The following is a 17,213-nucleotide window of genomic DNA, read 5'->3' as shown; positions in this document are numbered from 1 at the left end:
TATATAACTAAAATAATATATATATATATATATATATATATATATATATATATATATATATATATATATATTCTCTATATCTAAATACTTCCGTTTATATAAAAAAAATTATATATTTAAATATTTTCTATATTTCCGTTTTTACATATATTTTTTTATAATGACTGAGGTATTTGATCCATTTGGATAGTTAAGATATATTCGATCTTGTATGATTGGTGTGCTTCTAAAAATAATAATATAATTTTATTGATTTTGTCTCTTATCCATAATTATTTATATAACTAGTTTTCAACATATATTGTTTTAGTAATTCAAATGGGAGATTCACAAGGAAATAATAAAGAAAAAGGAAAAGAGAAAGAAAACTATGAAGCTTGGACCAAGGAGGATTCCGATGAATTGTTACAATTGATAGTGGATGCTATAAAAAGAGGATAAGATATTATGAAAAATTATCATTATTATTTATCTAGACATTATTTTTTTATATTATTTTTGTCTTTGACTCTTTTTAAATTTGAATGTATGCATTTTTTTTAAATCTTATCAAATGTCAAAACTCCACAAAATCCCACAGAATCCATTAAAATCCTGATTTAAAAGTCTTGCAGAATCCATTAAAATCCTGATTTTAAGTCTTATGGAATCCTGTAAAATCTTAAAAGTCATGAAAATCCTGCAAAGTCTTTTAAAATCCGCATGATTTTTTTTAACTAAAAAAGTCTTTTAAAATCCTAATCCAATACACCCCCCTTAGTTTTTAATAAATAAACAATCATATTCAACGTTATTAACGATGTTTTTTTTTAAATAAACATTTGAAATGTTTTAATGCATATGAATTGATTGAATTGTACTCAATGTGTGTAGCTTAGTTGACAATAAACGTTGAGTTTGTGGAAGACACAAAGTTTAATCCCCGCAAACGAAAATACCTTGATGTACTACTAAGGGTCCAAGATCCTAATTATAGTGGTACTAAACAAAAAAGAAAGTGATTGAATTCATCAACATAGCTTATATGGATTATCTAAATTTTAATCAATATAAATTAATTTTAATCGTTATAATCAATATATAAATTACTTAAAATTTATTCAATTTTTAATTAATATAAATTTATTTTGAATTATAATTAATTTAATTATTATTCATTCCATTAGGGTTTCTAGGCTTAAATATGTTTTTAGTCCCTCAAATTTAAAATAAAATTATTTTTGATCTCTCAAATTTAAAATTATTATTTTTAGTTCCTACAATTTTCAAAAAACTTGTTTTAGTCCCTTAGATTTATAATAACATATCTAAAAATGACAAATGAAGACGGTTATATAATATCAATCGGATTTAATGTAATATTTTTACTAACATGAATACCAATAAGTAAATTTTATGTAATAATATTTGATAAATTTCTTAACAAAATTTAAATATAAAAACTAAAAAAGACTAAAAATAATAATTTTAAATTTGAAGAAAAAAATAAATTTATCTTAAATTTAAGGAATTAAAAATATATTTAAACCTATTTTTTTACTTCATTGGAAATGCTAAAGAAAGCAATTAGTAGCAAGATACGGTAAAGGCTTCTCTGAAGTACAAAAAGAAACATGTTGTCAGGCCCCAAAATTGGCAAGACAGTGCGCATCAACATTTGCATTTCTAAGGACATATTGGAGAGTAACAATCCAATCACACTAAATATTTGAGAATGTTAAGCGAAATAGATGCATGCTGGTTCGAATGCAATAAAATTTCGAATAAGTCGTTTATCTTTGAATTTAGTAATATATATTTGATATTTGATATTTTGTCCATTTAATTTTATTATATATTTTTTGGGGCCACCATTGATGACTGATCGCTTTGATTTTAGTATTTATTGAATATTTCACTTTGTTACCTTTTAATTACATATAATAAATGGAGTGGTTTAAAAAATTAAATAAATTGATTAAACTGCATGAGTATTACAAACTCTTTGGATTTGAAGGCAGACGTAAGAAATGAAGCCGAGACAACATAGGGATTGAATCTGACATTCATTATTAGACAAAGGTTTGCTAACTTTACACCGACGTAGTACCCATAATATATGCATAAATTACAGAACTAGAAGCTTAGCTTATTATTTTGACCAAGAGCGAGCGCAGCCGCAAAGCGCGTCGCTATACAAAATTATTTTTATTTTCTGGTACGAGGAATTAAGCTAAGCAGTGATCATCATCACAACCACGTGGTACCTATTCATTCATTATGTACTCCTCTCCGGCAATTTCACTGGCTCAATGTTCCATATCTCTCCCGCATATTCATGAATCGTACGGTCACTGCTGAACTTGTACGACCCTGCCGTGTTCAATATTGACATTCTTGTCCATTTCTGCACCCACATCATTCACAAATGTTAATGTCAAAGATAACATAACATGAAACTAGCCTGTTCTTCATGAACGCCAACAGAAGTTGATGCATGTAGGACTTCGAATGTCCATAGTTGCATGAAGGAACAGAACAACCAAGGATTTCACAACTGAATATAATTCAAAAACAAGTTGTACTTGTATGATATGATAGAACACGTAAATGAGAGAAAATACTTCTGACCAGAAAAGTATAGTGAATATCAGATGAAAAATGCTTGTAATAAACAAGGAATTGGTGCATGCTTTCAACAGGCAAGCACGTGGAAACAAATATTCGTTAGCAAATAAGAAAAAGTTTATAAACTCACTTTTTGGTCCCGGTATGCTTCATCAACCTTCTCTTGGCATTCTATGTAGCTGGGGAAGTCCTTGCCCACAAGGAAATAATCTGCTCGACCAAAACCTTCATTTCCTTCTAAGGATCCAATCAATTCGTCGTAATTGTAAGATCCAAAAACACCACTTCTGACAAATTCTTTGACTTCTTCAAATCGTGGATCAGGGACAAACTGAATCAAAAAACCTACTGGGTTAACTTACAATCATTGAAGTTTCTAAGAAACCCAAGACTGAGATTTCATCAAACAATGGACTTCATTCATAATTCTTATCAATAATATTATGAATTTCTTTTAACAAATTATTAACATTTGAAGCTTCAACAGTGGAATATTTGTTCCTGTGCTGCCCCAAACAGCATGGCATTAACAATGTTCCATAGTAATTAAAATGCACATGGGTATTACGACAGACCTTTCCCTCAGCTCTTTCTTTTCTCAGCCCAGCAATTTCATGAGCCTTGGCACCGAAGAGGAAGAAGTTATCTGCACCAACCTCCTCCCTTATTTCAACATTGGCCCCATCTAAAGTTCCAATCAATATGCAGCCATTCATCGCAAATTTCATGTTGCTAGTTCCACTTGCCTCCATTCCAGCAGTACTACACGAGAGAAACAGGGAATACAAATTAGTGTGTGGGTGCGTGTCTGTTTTACCTCTATCCCACTTCCCGATGCACGTTGAACACCAATCTCACTTTACATGTCATTGGCGTTCAGCATGACTGGATGGATTTCCAAACAGATCATTAATTGGCAAAGTTTCATAGGAGAATAAAATGCATTTTTTTTAAGAATATAACCATAATAATAATATAATTCACTTGATCAAAGAGTAGCCATTTTCTGGCCTCATCAACAAAAAGTTTGGAAACACAATTTTGAGGTGAGAAGTTATTCTCATTGTAACCCGGGGATGACGCGTGTGGACAATGCACAGGTCACTGAAATCTTGGGCAGAAACTTATTTCAATGAAGCAGAGTTGGAGAGGTGAGAATTATACTGTTGACCATTTGGCCATAGACTTTTATTACATTTCAAGAACCAATCACCGTAAAAGTTTAAGCTGTCAGGCGCGAGTACACGAATGGTTATATTATATTGGGTAAATTCTAGACCAAAATTAAAACGTTTTCCCTAAAATGGTTATATTATCCATACCAGAAGCTTTTCTTCATACTTCCTAAACAACCCTAGGTTGCATATGTAATGTTCGGACGCAACAAAAACAACTTTTACAATTTTTTAAGGATTTTCTTCAAGATAAGATATCCAATTTTCCATGCACAAAATAAGTAGCAGCGGTTGTTCGTATAAGCTACATCTTGATCTACATAAGAATATTATAGATAATTTGATGTAATTGACTCAACATTTTTCTATTTATAAGCTGTTCGTGTAAAAATTTGTACAGTTGCATTTGTACAAATGACAGAATCATGTTAATTAGTGCATGCAGATCACCATTAATGTGAAAGTGTAAAATCCAAATAATAATCCAAATAATATTACTACCTGATATGTTGTGACAATTCACTTGCCGGAATAAGCATCTCGGCAACACTGACATTGTAATCAGGGACAAAAACAACCTGATTAAATATAAACAAGGAAATAATCAACAAATTAACAATATTTTGCATCATCCATTTGCAAAAATCTGATCTTCCAAAATAAAAGGTAGGAAGTTAACAAACAATCCAAGAAGGCAAAATTCCATCCATATTTAATACTTAGTCATACAGTTGTTTCTTGCTTTTTCCTTTCTCTGGCTCCATATCATAATATTTGCATAGTAGAATGTCATACCATAAGGACTTACATTTCCAATGTGGCCTTCATGTTAAAATTATACTAAAAATCTTCCTATAGAAAATGAACATTGATTTCAAAATAAAAACATAAGAGCAACTTGCTTATAGGTCATAAAAGTCAAATATAAAACCCAAAAAAGATCCTGAGGTCCAATTACAAGAATAATGCTTTACATCTTTTTCAACAATATGCCTAATAACTCTTGGACAACACATAAATCAACAAATGAAGAGAACTCTTGTAAAATAAAGTCACGTACCTTAAGTAGATCTCCTATTTCAGGATCATGATTTACTGTAGCCCCAACATCAGTAATAAATTTCACAATTCTTTTGGCTTGCACATATGTAGCAAATGCTTTTCCACCAAATATACAAACTCTAGGAACAAAATTTGCTTTCCTTTCTGCAGCACTCATTTCTTTCATCTTCTTGTAACGGTAAACAATTCCCAATATGTTCAATAATTGTCGCTTATATTCATGGATTCTCTTTACCTAAAAGAAAACAATAAAGACAACAATTTACCAAGACTATATAGGGTAAACTGATGGAGTGTGTAAAAATTGAATTTACAAATAACAGAAGTGTTGGAAGAAAGGATTGTAGCTTCAAAGTGCAAAATTTGATGTTTAAAATTGAACAAAACTCAAGTGTAGTACCATAAGTATTATTAGTGCTATTTTCAAATCAGAGTTGGAATTTCACTTCAGTAATACACATAAATATTTATTACCGAAATCTGCATTAAATGTAGATGCGTATTATGGAGAGGAAACCTAATTATGATTGGAGAACAACATCCACAATACCTATAGTACTGCACCTAAGTTTTTGTCACTAAAAATAACTTATAAATAGGGGTGAGAATCGAATAGGTAGCCTATCAATGACCTACAGCCTGGGTTGTCCTAGCCTATATATCAAACAAAGCAAGCTTAGGTATTTGAAAGGCAATTTTCATGTTTCTTGGAGTTCCTACATCAACTAATGATATGACTAAAATAGTGTAAGTGAAGAACATTCATCGCTTTATAAGCTGATTTTGTATAGTTAAGCTTCAAATCTACTTTTTTAAGATAATACCAAAAGCTATCCTAGCAATTATTTTTGTTGGGCTAATCAGATCACTTGCTTTCGGACCATTATTAGACCATCTGCAAATATCTGGTCTTGTTAATTTCTCGCTCGAGATGTCCAATTCTCACCTTTTAAGGTTTTGTAAGGTTGAATTAAACACCAAATCCACTTTCTTAAGAATGTTCGTTGTTGTACATTATATAGGCAGAAGAAGAATCATTACTTCTCTTAAATAAGAAAATCTGTGACCAGTGACCAATGTGGGACTTTTATAACATTTTTCAATTTCCCTCGTTCCATGTTTAAAACTAATAGTGCAATCAAAATTGGTGGTAAACGAAAAAGAAAATAACCAATCTAAAGAAAACATTTTACCTGGATATCAAACATTGAATCGGGACTGACAGAATAACCTGTTTTTTCTTTGATAAATGCTGCAACTCTAACTTTGTTTCTCCTTTTTGCTTCCCTCCACTGCACTTGTAGATCCTCATTGTCTACAAACTAGTAATAAATGATACTAGTATGGTCAACTTTAATTACAGGGACTTGGGAAATAGGTTGAGGCTAATGGAAATTCGACTTAGTCTATAACACGCTGATTACTGAATGCTAATTTACCAAGTTTAGAAAATTCCCATAAATTGTAACCAACATACTATATTGATTCCTTTAAGATAAAGAAGCACAGGCATACTGAATTTACAATTTGGTTTTAATATGTATTCTAAGGAGGCTGAATGAAATTAAGCTAATCCTGGAATCCATAGAATTCAGATTTGAAATTTAAACAAACCAGATATTCCATAACTTACTGAATACTGCATCACCAGACACAATTTATTTCATTGAAAAATCATTTGTTGAAGGAGATCAGTAAATGCAAGATAGTTACATTTTATAGGATAGATGGAAGCAATTATAATTCTTATTATAGTTGGTTACTTTGGGAAAACTTGTATTGAGAATTATAAAATTCCATAATCGTAGATCATTTGTTTCTGAGAAGCATTAGGCTATCTAGTAGTATAATTGGTGCTGAGCAGAAAAACTTGACATTCAAAAAAAGGAATAAACATAAAATAAAATAAAATAAAATAATGAAAATCCCTTATCAATTTTATGAACAAAAAAATTTAAGACTAGGATAACAACAAATTAGATAATGGTAACTAGTATCTACCTTCTGTAGCTCGGCCAATTTTTCGGTATTTAGGACCCAATCGTCTGTGCCTACCCACTCGGTTATTATTTTACTCAAATCTGGATTACAGAAACTGATCCATCTCCTCGGTGTTACACCATTTGTTTTGTTTTGGAATTTCTCAGGCCACAACTACAAGAACCGTGGCATAGAGGTCAATGCTATAAACAATTTCCCTTGATCTTGTCATAATTTAAAGAAAAGCCTGAAGCGCTATCAAAGGCACATATACTACATGCATATCATAAAAAATCTCAGAATTTTTTTTTAACTTTTAATAGCAGCATGCATGGAGGAAATACTTTGAAACAGGAAAAATGTAGAAATATCCATATTTTATATGGCTATTATGCCCCTTTTTCCAAGAATAAATTGTTCCTCCCATTGGTCATAGATAAGTGTTGACTGGTATGTGCTATTTGGTGATTTCAACTGGGAAAAAGCTATCGTTGCAGATATGTATTTACAAAGAATACCAAATTGAAGCATTACGTCACATTGACCAAGGAATTATTTACCTTATAAAATGCATTGAAAACTTCATCTTTTACAATTTCACTATGTATCTCGGCAACCCCATTCACTGCATGACCACCTACAACACAGAGATTGGCCATACGAACCAATTTTGGTGGTTCTGGTACTGGCTCAGGCAACTTCTCTTTCTTATCCTCAATGGAACTTTCATCTGTTCCATTCTTTTTAGCAATAGCTTCTTCCAATTCATCATCATCTTTTTCTTCTTGTTCTTGTTCTTGTTCTTCTACTTGTTCAGAATTTTGCAGCTCTTCACTAGGAATATCAGTGTCCACTTTGGATTTAACCAGTATATCTGCAAATTCTGCAGGCAATTCAACATTTTCAAGTATTCTCATTTCCTTCAATTTATTCTCCAGCAAGTCTGAGTCTGCTGTGCCATATTCTGTGATTATGGTCCGAATCAACTGTAAAGCATGAATATCAGCAACAACTCAATGCACGGACCGTGAAAGAAAAGAGTTTATGCGCATATATTTTAGTATTACCTCCTCATCAATCATTTCTATTATCTCAATATGCCGTGGAAGCAGTTTCTGCATAAGATCTAAGCTCCATTTCTCTAATGCCTCTGGAAGAACAGTGTGGTTTGTATATGCTACAGACCTAGATCACAGTCGCAGACAGTATAAATTCCATCAACCAACTCAGATCATGTATTAACGGATAAAAAGAAATCGCCAGACACCTCTCTATCCCACAAAAAAAAAAAACTTAAAAAGTAAAATAAATAAGACAGAATACCTTTGTGTAATATTCCAGGCATCCTTCCAACTTAAACCCTTTACATCTAATAAGATTCTCATCAGCTCTGGGATGCACAATGTAGGGTGAGTATCATTCATCTGCACTGCAACTTTTTCAGGAAACTCTTCCCAATTCACATTTGCTCCTGATCTTCTCTCAAATCGAGCAATGATGTCTTGAAGAGAAGCAGAACATAAAGTATATTGTTGCTTGAGACGAAGGATCTTGCCCTCTATTGATTCATCCCCAGGGTATAGTATATAGCATATCTGCATTTTGGAAAAAAAAAATACCATGCAATATGTCCTTTTATTAACTTGCATTTTGCTTGTGACAAAATTGAAATTAATCAGAAAGCCTCCTTATTATCAACAGTAACTCAAACATTTTCGACATCATTAACACTGGACATGGACACCAAAGTACAAACTCACATAGGTCACTATAGAAAGACACTTAAAAGACAAAATATGAAAACATACACATTACACTCAAAAGTCTGAAGAGGATTGATTTTTGTAATAATTATTTTCTATATACTTTTTCTAACACCATTACCAATTGGTCCATTCATAGGATCTTTTACTATTTATAGAGGAGTTTACATTAGCTATATCATCCAAACCTTTTCAGCATTTGCTAGAGCCTCAGATGCTTCAGTGTGCCTTCCAGCATTAAAAGCATATAAATCAAATTCTTCTGATGCCGCTTTTGTAGACCAAAGTCTTAAGTTGATTGTAGTTTTAGTTTTATATCCTGGTATAGGAACATCATGTGCAACAGCTTTTATATCTTCTCCTCCAATCCAATGTTTTTTACCATCTGACCCTGAAACAACCTTGCCATAGAACTTTACAGGATATGAAACATCATTTCTAACAATCTCCCAGGGACTACCCATCTGTTAGAGAAAATCACAAGCAAAGAAAGAAATATTAACAGAACTGAAAGACCAAGTGCAAACATTATAATTTTGATTTTTAAGTCTATTAGCACTTGTCAATAAATAATAAAACATACCTCAAGCCAATCTTCAGCAACTTCCTCCTGCCCATCTTTGGTTATTCGCTGTTTAAATAAGCCATACTTATATCTCAATCCATAACCCCATGCTGGATAGTTCAAGGTTGCCAAAGAGTCCAAGAAACATGAAGCAAGACGCCCAAGACCACCATTTCCAAGTGCAGCATCTGGTTCCTATCATTGGCCAAACAAAATGCATTACTCTAGGAAAGTGCAGCCAAATATAAATTTTGATTTAGATTACTCTTGTTGCTGTATGTGCTCAGTAAAATAACTAGCAACATTTGGAAAAAAAAAATGTAGAAAAAGGAACTTGATAAGAATCTGAAGCACATCACTTAATTTTCTCCGTTGCAAATATGCTATATTCAAAAAATAAAAACTTAATTGGTCCTTTTTTAACTAACATTCATTTTGAAAAGTGCATCAGTTAGTTTATTTGAAGAGGTCATTCCATGTTGACTTGTGGGCTTCTGGTTATATAAACAGTAAACTAAGAGAGCAGTGAAACATGCCACATTTTAGAATTAAAATGAGAAAGAGATACAGTAGGGAATGTCACACCTGGCATGCCACATTTTCTAATTTATACCCGAGCTTGCTCAAAGCCTCAGCATAGGGACCAGTTAGCTCTAGATTGCCTATTGCATTTAATAATGCTCGACCCTGCAAGACAGAATAATAAATGGTCACAAACATTATATGTCAGAGATATTCCAAGCTATTCAAATAATTATGGTAGCACCCAACCTGCAAAAATTCCATTGAAAGGTAATATGCCTGCTTAACATTCAGCTTTTCATAGTAATCATAGGTAGCATTCCAGTTTATTATGAGAGCATCCCGAACACTTTGTGCAGTTGCAAAAAATGCCTGTGGTAGATTAAAATTCTCTGGAGAAAACAATGGAGTGAACTCTGCATGGTATTTAATACTTGAGGCAATAGACGAAGCATCTGGCGTGAGAGAGGTTGTAGGTTCTAAAACAAGCAATAAACAAAAATGATTAATTAGGTCATAATGAAGTTGTTGCACAAGGATAACTGTTAGTAACTTGTTAAAAAGCCGGTGGGGTGGGGTGGGGTGGGATGGGGGAATAATTTCTGTTGAAAGCTCCCTTCCTTATTCTACTCCCAAAAAGAAGATAACAAAATATTAATTGTTAGCTCCAGATAATTTTTAGTTACTATATGTTTGGATGGAGGAAGAGAAACTAAGGAGAAAGAAAATTTTGGAAATTTGAAAATTCTACCTCTTTGGTTTAAGAGAAAATAAAGAAAAAGTGCAAACCAGAGAAAATTCAAGGAACAGAATTATCTTTGCAAGCTTTCCCTTCATTTCAAATTTCAAAATTTTCTCCCCTCCTTCATTTTCTTTCATTTCATCCAAACAACAGATTAACGAGTTCCTCCTGACCTAGTATACATCTCCAGAGATAAACCATTTATTAGTGTCACCATGTCAGCACAAAAAAAGGATCGAAACCCATAAACTGCTGAATAACATATCATGACTCAAAGCAGCAATTAGCCAGCTTAATAGGATGATTTTCAACCATTATATTTATAACAAAAAAGGGGGGGAAAATAAATAACTAAAACCCACAAACTTCTTCTGCAATTGTTAAATCAAAACCACTTGAAATGCATCCATTTGATAAGAACTTTGATGGTTGAAAATTGAGATATCATAAGTGTGCTTTACAGACATGTTACCAAGAAAATATTGAATCTCAGTCCTTTTTCAATTTTAACAAGCACAAGGCAGGAGTATGCATATTATACCACACACAAATATCAAATGAGAGGGAAATTTTTATTTTAGAGATTTTAATTTGATCATGTGACCTTTTAATAGCTTTTAGTCTTGACTACCACTGTAAGATTGAATGGTCACAAGTTACTCTTACTCTTAAAATGTAAAATTAGTTTCCCCACTTTATAGTTTATACACACACACTTCCACTTATTTTCTAGGAAAAAAAAAAAGCATTTTAACAACCTATATCTTTGGGAGAAATTTAAGAAATCCAAGTTGTGAGTATTTTAACACTTATACAGTGAAACTTATTTTCTGTGGGTGTATATTAGCACCGATGAGATTGAGTACTAGTTTATTTCCATTTATTCTTCATAGTATTTTCTCAAGTCCAGAGTTATAATTTACACACACATATATATGTATTAATGTTGGTCATACAATTATAAATGGTTGATCAAAATTATTTTAATTAATTTTAATCTTAACCATCGATTTGAATTATATGATCGAGACTCGCTCCTCCACACTCTCACTTATGTAAATCTTGGTCAACCAATCACAGGTGGATAATCAACATTATTTATAAAAAAAATTAATCTTAACGATCAAAAAAATAAAATAAAATGTATATATATATATATATTATTTATAGTGTCTGTGTATGGAGAGAGGGAGAGGGGGTGCATGCTGCAAAAAGGCCCCTGGTTTTTGAGGATCACAATTTAGTTTTCCTATTATAGGTTAACACTCTCCAATTTAACTCCTAAACTCATTCTCTCATGTTAAACCTTTAAGAAGTTGACAGTGCTAAAATTCCGTCGAAATTAAACGTGGCTAATTCGAAGTTGATTTCAATGCCGAAAACGAAGCGCGAAGAGCTGAAAGCAAACCAAAGAATCAACAATAGAACATAACGGTAGCAATGAAAGAGCAGAGAGAGAGAGAGGGAGCGGAAAGGTTGAGACCTTGTTGTTGAGCGAGGGGATCCTGCAAGACGCACTTGACAGCGGCGAAAGAGCTCCTCCGGAGGCTCAAGTTGGCGTTCCTCCCGATGAACCTGAGCCTCGATTTGGCGGAGGATCTGGAGGCGACGGCGATGAAGCCGGCGACGGAGCTCCGGCGAGGAAGCGGGCCGGCGGCGGTTGAGGTGGCAGAGAAGCGCATTGTGGAAGGCATTGTGTGAATGTAATCGCAATCTCTCTCTTCTCCGAGTGAGAGTGAGAGTGAGAGTGAGAGGGTTGTTTCTTATCTTGATCACGAGCTTGGTTGGGTCTTTGTGTGCGTTGTGTGTGTCGTAGACTATAATGGAGATGGTGCTTTACTGTACTGTGTCTAGATACGGATGTGTCACCGATTCACGAGCTTTTCGCTCTTTCAATCTCCATTTTATCCTCTGTCCTCCACCTCACCGAATGCCCCTTCAGACTGCTGCGTGCCGCGCTCTGCACTTGCCACGTCATCATACTACGTCTCCATGTTATTTTGCTAATTACACCCACAACAAAATTATAAAGATAATTGCAATAAAAATTGACCGTAAATTTTATTTCTAATAATTTTCATAATTATTAATATAATTTTAAAAAAATAATTATCTATATATTATGAATGTAAAATTTTTTTATATTGACAATTAATTATATCTTTTAATTATATTATGTTATTGTTAAAATTTTATTATAATAATTTATAAGTAATTAACTTAATTTAAAAAGATATGCATAAGAAAGTATTTTAATGTGGAGTTATGGATGGATTTAGTTAGAGCGTTGAAGTCACATCATTGCGGCACTTTTAAGTTTCAAGGGACTATAATAATGTGTAGATATTTTGTATCGCACATCCAAGGGTAAACTCTATTATTATTATTTTCTGAACTTCTTGTCTCCAAATTTGGATCGTCCATTTGTAAGAAGTAATTGCCTCACGTGCATGGGGTCTCTCCACGAAACAAACATTGCCACATCATTATTTTTATCCAACGTCTATTTGGCCCGTCCATTTTTTTTTTTTTAATTTAGTTTCTTATAATTATTTTGTACTACATTTGATTCTTGTTGTAAAAAAAGGTTTGCATGTCTAGTTATATTAATTTGATTTATTTGTAACTATCTACAATTTTTATTGGATTTTAATTATATAATAAGCTACCCCTTATCCCTAAAAACTAGAGACTAACAAATCCACCGTTTAAACATGTATTGAGTGTTTGTGGTTTTGATATAGATGATGCACCGCTTGGCTTTTTAAGCCATTCCAAAATGAAATTGTGTTTCATTTTTATTTTGAAAGGCATGTGTTTCTCTTTTAGATATTTAGGAAATCCATTTGCGTCTTTAAGTTGGTTTAGGATTCGATCGATTCTTATTTTTTGGCTGGACTTTGAAGTGTCGTAAATTTTCTTGGTACTGAAGCTTAAAGGATTTATTTCTAATTTAGCTCAAATATGTTTTCTAAATTAGTGTGACAAATCTGAGTAATTTTATTTTTGATTGTAATGGATGGGTCTAATATTGTTCTATCTTGTATTAGAGCAAAGGTCACTTATATTTGATCGAAAAATCGAAGTTGGGTTTTTCTTGGACATGAATTTGCGACTCGCTACGGAAGAAAAGATACACACTTCTTAATCATTGCATGTTCTGTCAGGGCGGTCATGACATTTTGTAAGTTTAGAGATTTCTTATATAAATATTTTTAAATTTAAATATGTATTATATTAATAAAAATAATGTGTAATTTTTTAATATTAATAATACATTTTTTTACATAATGTAAACAAGATTTTAATAAATATTTAAAAACATTGATTTTTTTTTCAATAAACTCTTATATTATTTTTTATCAACAATAAAATGTGTTATCTAAAATTATTATAGTGTTTATCACCTAAAAAAACAAAAGATACAATTTATCATAAGAGTTTCTTATAATTCAATATATAAAAAGTATAATCATCTTTTAAATTATATATTTTATATATATATATAAAATTGTATTTGTTATCACAAATTTAGAAAATGATACACCAAAAAAATAATACACAAAAAAATTAGAAAATGATTAAAGTTTCTTTAATATTTTTGGAAAAAAAAACTAAATGTTTAATTTGTTAAAAATTTATTATTTGTAGTCGATTAATTAAAAAAGAACAAGAGAAAAAACATTATTAAAAAAATTGACATTAAAAGGGTAATTTTTTTGTTTGAAAAATTAGAGTTGTATTTTTTTTAAGGTCCTATCAATGATGAACTTATGACAATTGTCCTTTTTTCAAACCTTCAAGGCGAACTATGCTACTACTCATGATGGTCTTTGATTTCATGTACCTACTAGGGATGTAATTGGATCGGATTCAACTATTATGGTATCTAATCTAATTAATATATACATCTCTCTACTCTCTTTTTTTAATATATAAATATGCCGCCATCTTTTTTAAAAAGGTAAATTCTTAAAATATCTTTAATATTTTTTTCTAATTTTTAAAATTTTCGTCTCAATCATTTAATTTAACATTTTCTCTTTCTTTTTCAAGCGCCTCTTTCCCTCCCACCTTCATTTTTCACATGTACCCTCTTACCTTCTCCTCACTTTCACCCTCACCCATTTCACTAGATAGTTTTAATTATTTCAATTTTCATATTAACCTTTTTTCCCTTCCCTTTTAGCTTTCACACTATTACTCTTTCATTCTCCTCTTTCAATTTTCATACACAAGCTTTCACACTATTACTCTTTCATTCTCCTCTTTCAATTTTCATACACACTTGACCTGTAGAACTTGCATGCAACGACATTGTAGGAGTGTGGGGGTTGTTCGATAATGGCGAAGGTATTGAGTTCGATATGTGTTTTTTTTCCAAGCACTTCTTCCTCTTTCACACTTTCAAAAGGCACAACATTAGTGTTTCAAAAAATTACTTTTTGAAACACTAAAACAAACATCTAGAATTTTTTTTTTGAAATTATGAAGAAAAAAAAAGTTAAATTCAATATAATACCTCTATCCTCTATCTTCCTCACTATTCTATATACATTACTAACACATTTAACTTGCAAAAAAAAACCCAACCAGCTATTCTTTTCATATTGTGCATAAGTAATATTCAATAAATTACAAAAAAAAAAATTGTAAAGACAAATGTAATTTAAAACATTAATTCATACCTTGCATTGAATGTAGATAATAATGGTTGGATGAAAAATTAGGGTTTAACGAACAATAGAGTTGAAAGTGAAAAATAGAACTTTAAAAATGCAAAAATAAAGTACTATCTTGATTGCCTAAGAGGAAAAATCAATAACTAAAATTGATTGTGATAGATGACAACTCCATTGAGGACATTTGAGAGTAACACCTTACATAATAATTACAAAAAATTATAACTTATAAATATTCATTTTACCTGTATTTTTTTTGTGTTATTCAATTGCAAATATGATTTTGTTTGGTTTTGCCATTGATTAGAAGTTTTTTTGGTGCGTATTTATGTGATTTGTTCCTTTTGCATATTTGGATAGTTGTTAGGGTTACATGTTTGTATGTTTCCCACAAACACTCCACTACCACTTATACTTCACACACACTTTAGGTTCTATACCCGAGTTTAATAGTAAAAGGTGTCTTGATGATTATTATTGAGAGGTTTAATGCTCACTTGACAGATGTTGAGTTATCACTTAGGTTGTTACTAATATCATGGGTTAGTCATATCGAAAAGGTATTATCCATACTTATGATTGATTCATGGACTAGATCTTTACATATATGATAAAGGAAACCTAGGGACCCATAAATCTTTAGGAATCTAAATCCAGTTACAAAACTTGTACTAATATGTGGACTTAGTGACCTCCAAAATTTGGATTATGACCTTAGAAATTTTCTACCCTAAGTTTATCTTAATAGGTCACATAGGAAAAATACCTTTCTTTTCCCTTCTTATGTACATATTCATCCTAACATTTACCATAGAAACACATTAATATGTTTATGCACTATGCATTTGTCTTATGCATCTAATACCATTTTAGAGCCTAAGTTTTCTTTCTGGCATAAAAATAAAAATTAATGTACGCATTTTGAAAGAAAAAAAAAAGGAAAAAAAAGGTTCATCCATATTAAAAGCATATTACATTGCATGATTCTCAATTAACTATGTCTCATGTAATTTTTTCTTATTATCAATGGAAAGTATTTATTAGTGTTTAATATGAAGATGATTCAAAATCATACTAGCAATGCATTAGGGTTCAATAAGAGTATCAGAATTATTGTGTTAAAAGGCAATCTCAAAAAGTGGGTGAGATTTGTTGAAAGATGAACAAGGCAGTTTGCTTGAATTTTGAGAGAAATATGATTTTATTTTAGATTTATTGTTGATCTTAGTGGAAACCTTGATACTAAGTGGTCTAGTTCAATTTAGGAATTTAAATCTTAGACATTTCGAGTTGCTTCATTTAGATTTTGGTTCCTACGATAGAGAAATATGATATGATGGTAAAGTTACCCATCAAAGAAAAGGTTGAGGTTTATCTCAATAAAGGGAACTATATAGTAGGAAGGAAGATAATTAGGTTGATTATCTTACTAATAAATTAAGCAAAATTTGGAAGTAAGGAAGCAATCCAAGAGTGGAATAAGAACTTACTAGAACATCACTTGACAACTTTAGCTAAAAAAAGAAATTGGGAATACTTCAATCAGACTCTAACACTACTTCAATCAAACTTTGACTAAGTAGAATTTTGAAGTAAGGACTCAAATCAAGGGTGGAATAAGAACTTACTAAAACATCACTTGACAACTATGGCTAAAAAAAGAAATTGGGAATACTTTAATTAGACTCTAACACTACTTATTTATAAGTTGATATTTTTCTTATTCACCTGAGTATGATTGATCAAGTAAAACTATAGACGTGTTCTTTATCTATGAAACACATAGTGAATCTCATTCCAACTATTATAGTAGATAATTTCATTTCTACGGAAGTATGCCATGAAAAGAAAATAGGGTGTTATGATGTTGTAATCATTTATTGCATGTTTAAGGTTTGAGTCATAACTCATTTACATGCATCCAATCATGTGGGTTACATGTCATATCCTTTAAGAAGTTTTCATCGTATAATAGTGAAGAAACAAGAAGTTGCGAAATGGATAAAGGATTTCTCAATATTTGAAGCAAAACATTTTCCATAGGTATGTTCTAGGTACCATCTAGAAGTATAATTTTCTTTAATGTTCCATTGACGGGACCAAGAGGATGTGTAA

At 31.6% G+C, this 17,213-nt stretch overlaps 1 protein-coding gene across 1 annotated transcript; it reads right to left on the bottom strand.

Moving 5' to 3' along the window:
- Nucleotides 1-2,026: 2,026 nt before the first annotated feature.
- LOC109804735 (alpha-1,4 glucan phosphorylase L isozyme, chloroplastic/amyloplastic) lies at nt 2,027-12,293 on the bottom strand. Its single transcript, XM_020366568.3, has 15 exons — nt 11,900-12,293; nt 9,924-10,153; nt 9,738-9,839; nt 9,171-9,347; nt 8,776-9,051; nt 8,148-8,419; nt 7,892-8,009; nt 7,385-7,810; nt 6,846-6,998; nt 6,038-6,166; nt 4,843-5,079; nt 4,284-4,360; nt 3,183-3,369; nt 2,738-2,938; nt 2,027-2,386 (listed from the first exon to the last, which is right to left on the bottom strand). Exons 1-15 carry the CDS (start codon nt 12,108-12,110, stop codon nt 2,258-2,260), a joined length of 2,925 nt encoding a protein of 974 aa, XP_020222157.2. The 5' UTR covers nt 12,111-12,293; the 3' UTR covers nt 2,027-2,257.
- Nucleotides 12,294-17,213: the final 4,920 nt, after the last annotated feature.

Source organism: Cajanus cajan, chromosome 2 (genome assembly GCF_000230855.2).
Source record: "Cajanus cajan strain Asha chromosome 2, NIPB_CcT2T_4, whole genome shotgun sequence".
NCBI classification, from domain to species: Eukaryota; Viridiplantae; Streptophyta; class Magnoliopsida; order Fabales; family Fabaceae; genus Cajanus; species Cajanus cajan.
Note: the sequence above shows the minus strand (reverse complement) of the source record. Positions and strands in the feature narration are given on the sequence as shown.

Bases quoted from the DNA above. Each gene is read 5' to 3' on its own strand.
- LOC109804735 (XM_020366568.3), bottom strand. From the start codon at position 12,110: ATGCCTTCCACAATGCGCTTCTCTGCCACCTCAACCGCCGCCGGCCCG. The intron at 8,010-8,147 runs GTATTCTGTCTT...ACTGTGATCTAG, and splicing joins GCCTGGAATATTACACAAAG to GTCTGTAGCATATACAAACC. The intron at 5,080-6,037 runs GTAAAATGTTTT...GTTTTCTTTTAG, and splicing joins ATTCAATGTTTGATATCCAG to GTAAAGAGAATCCATGAATA.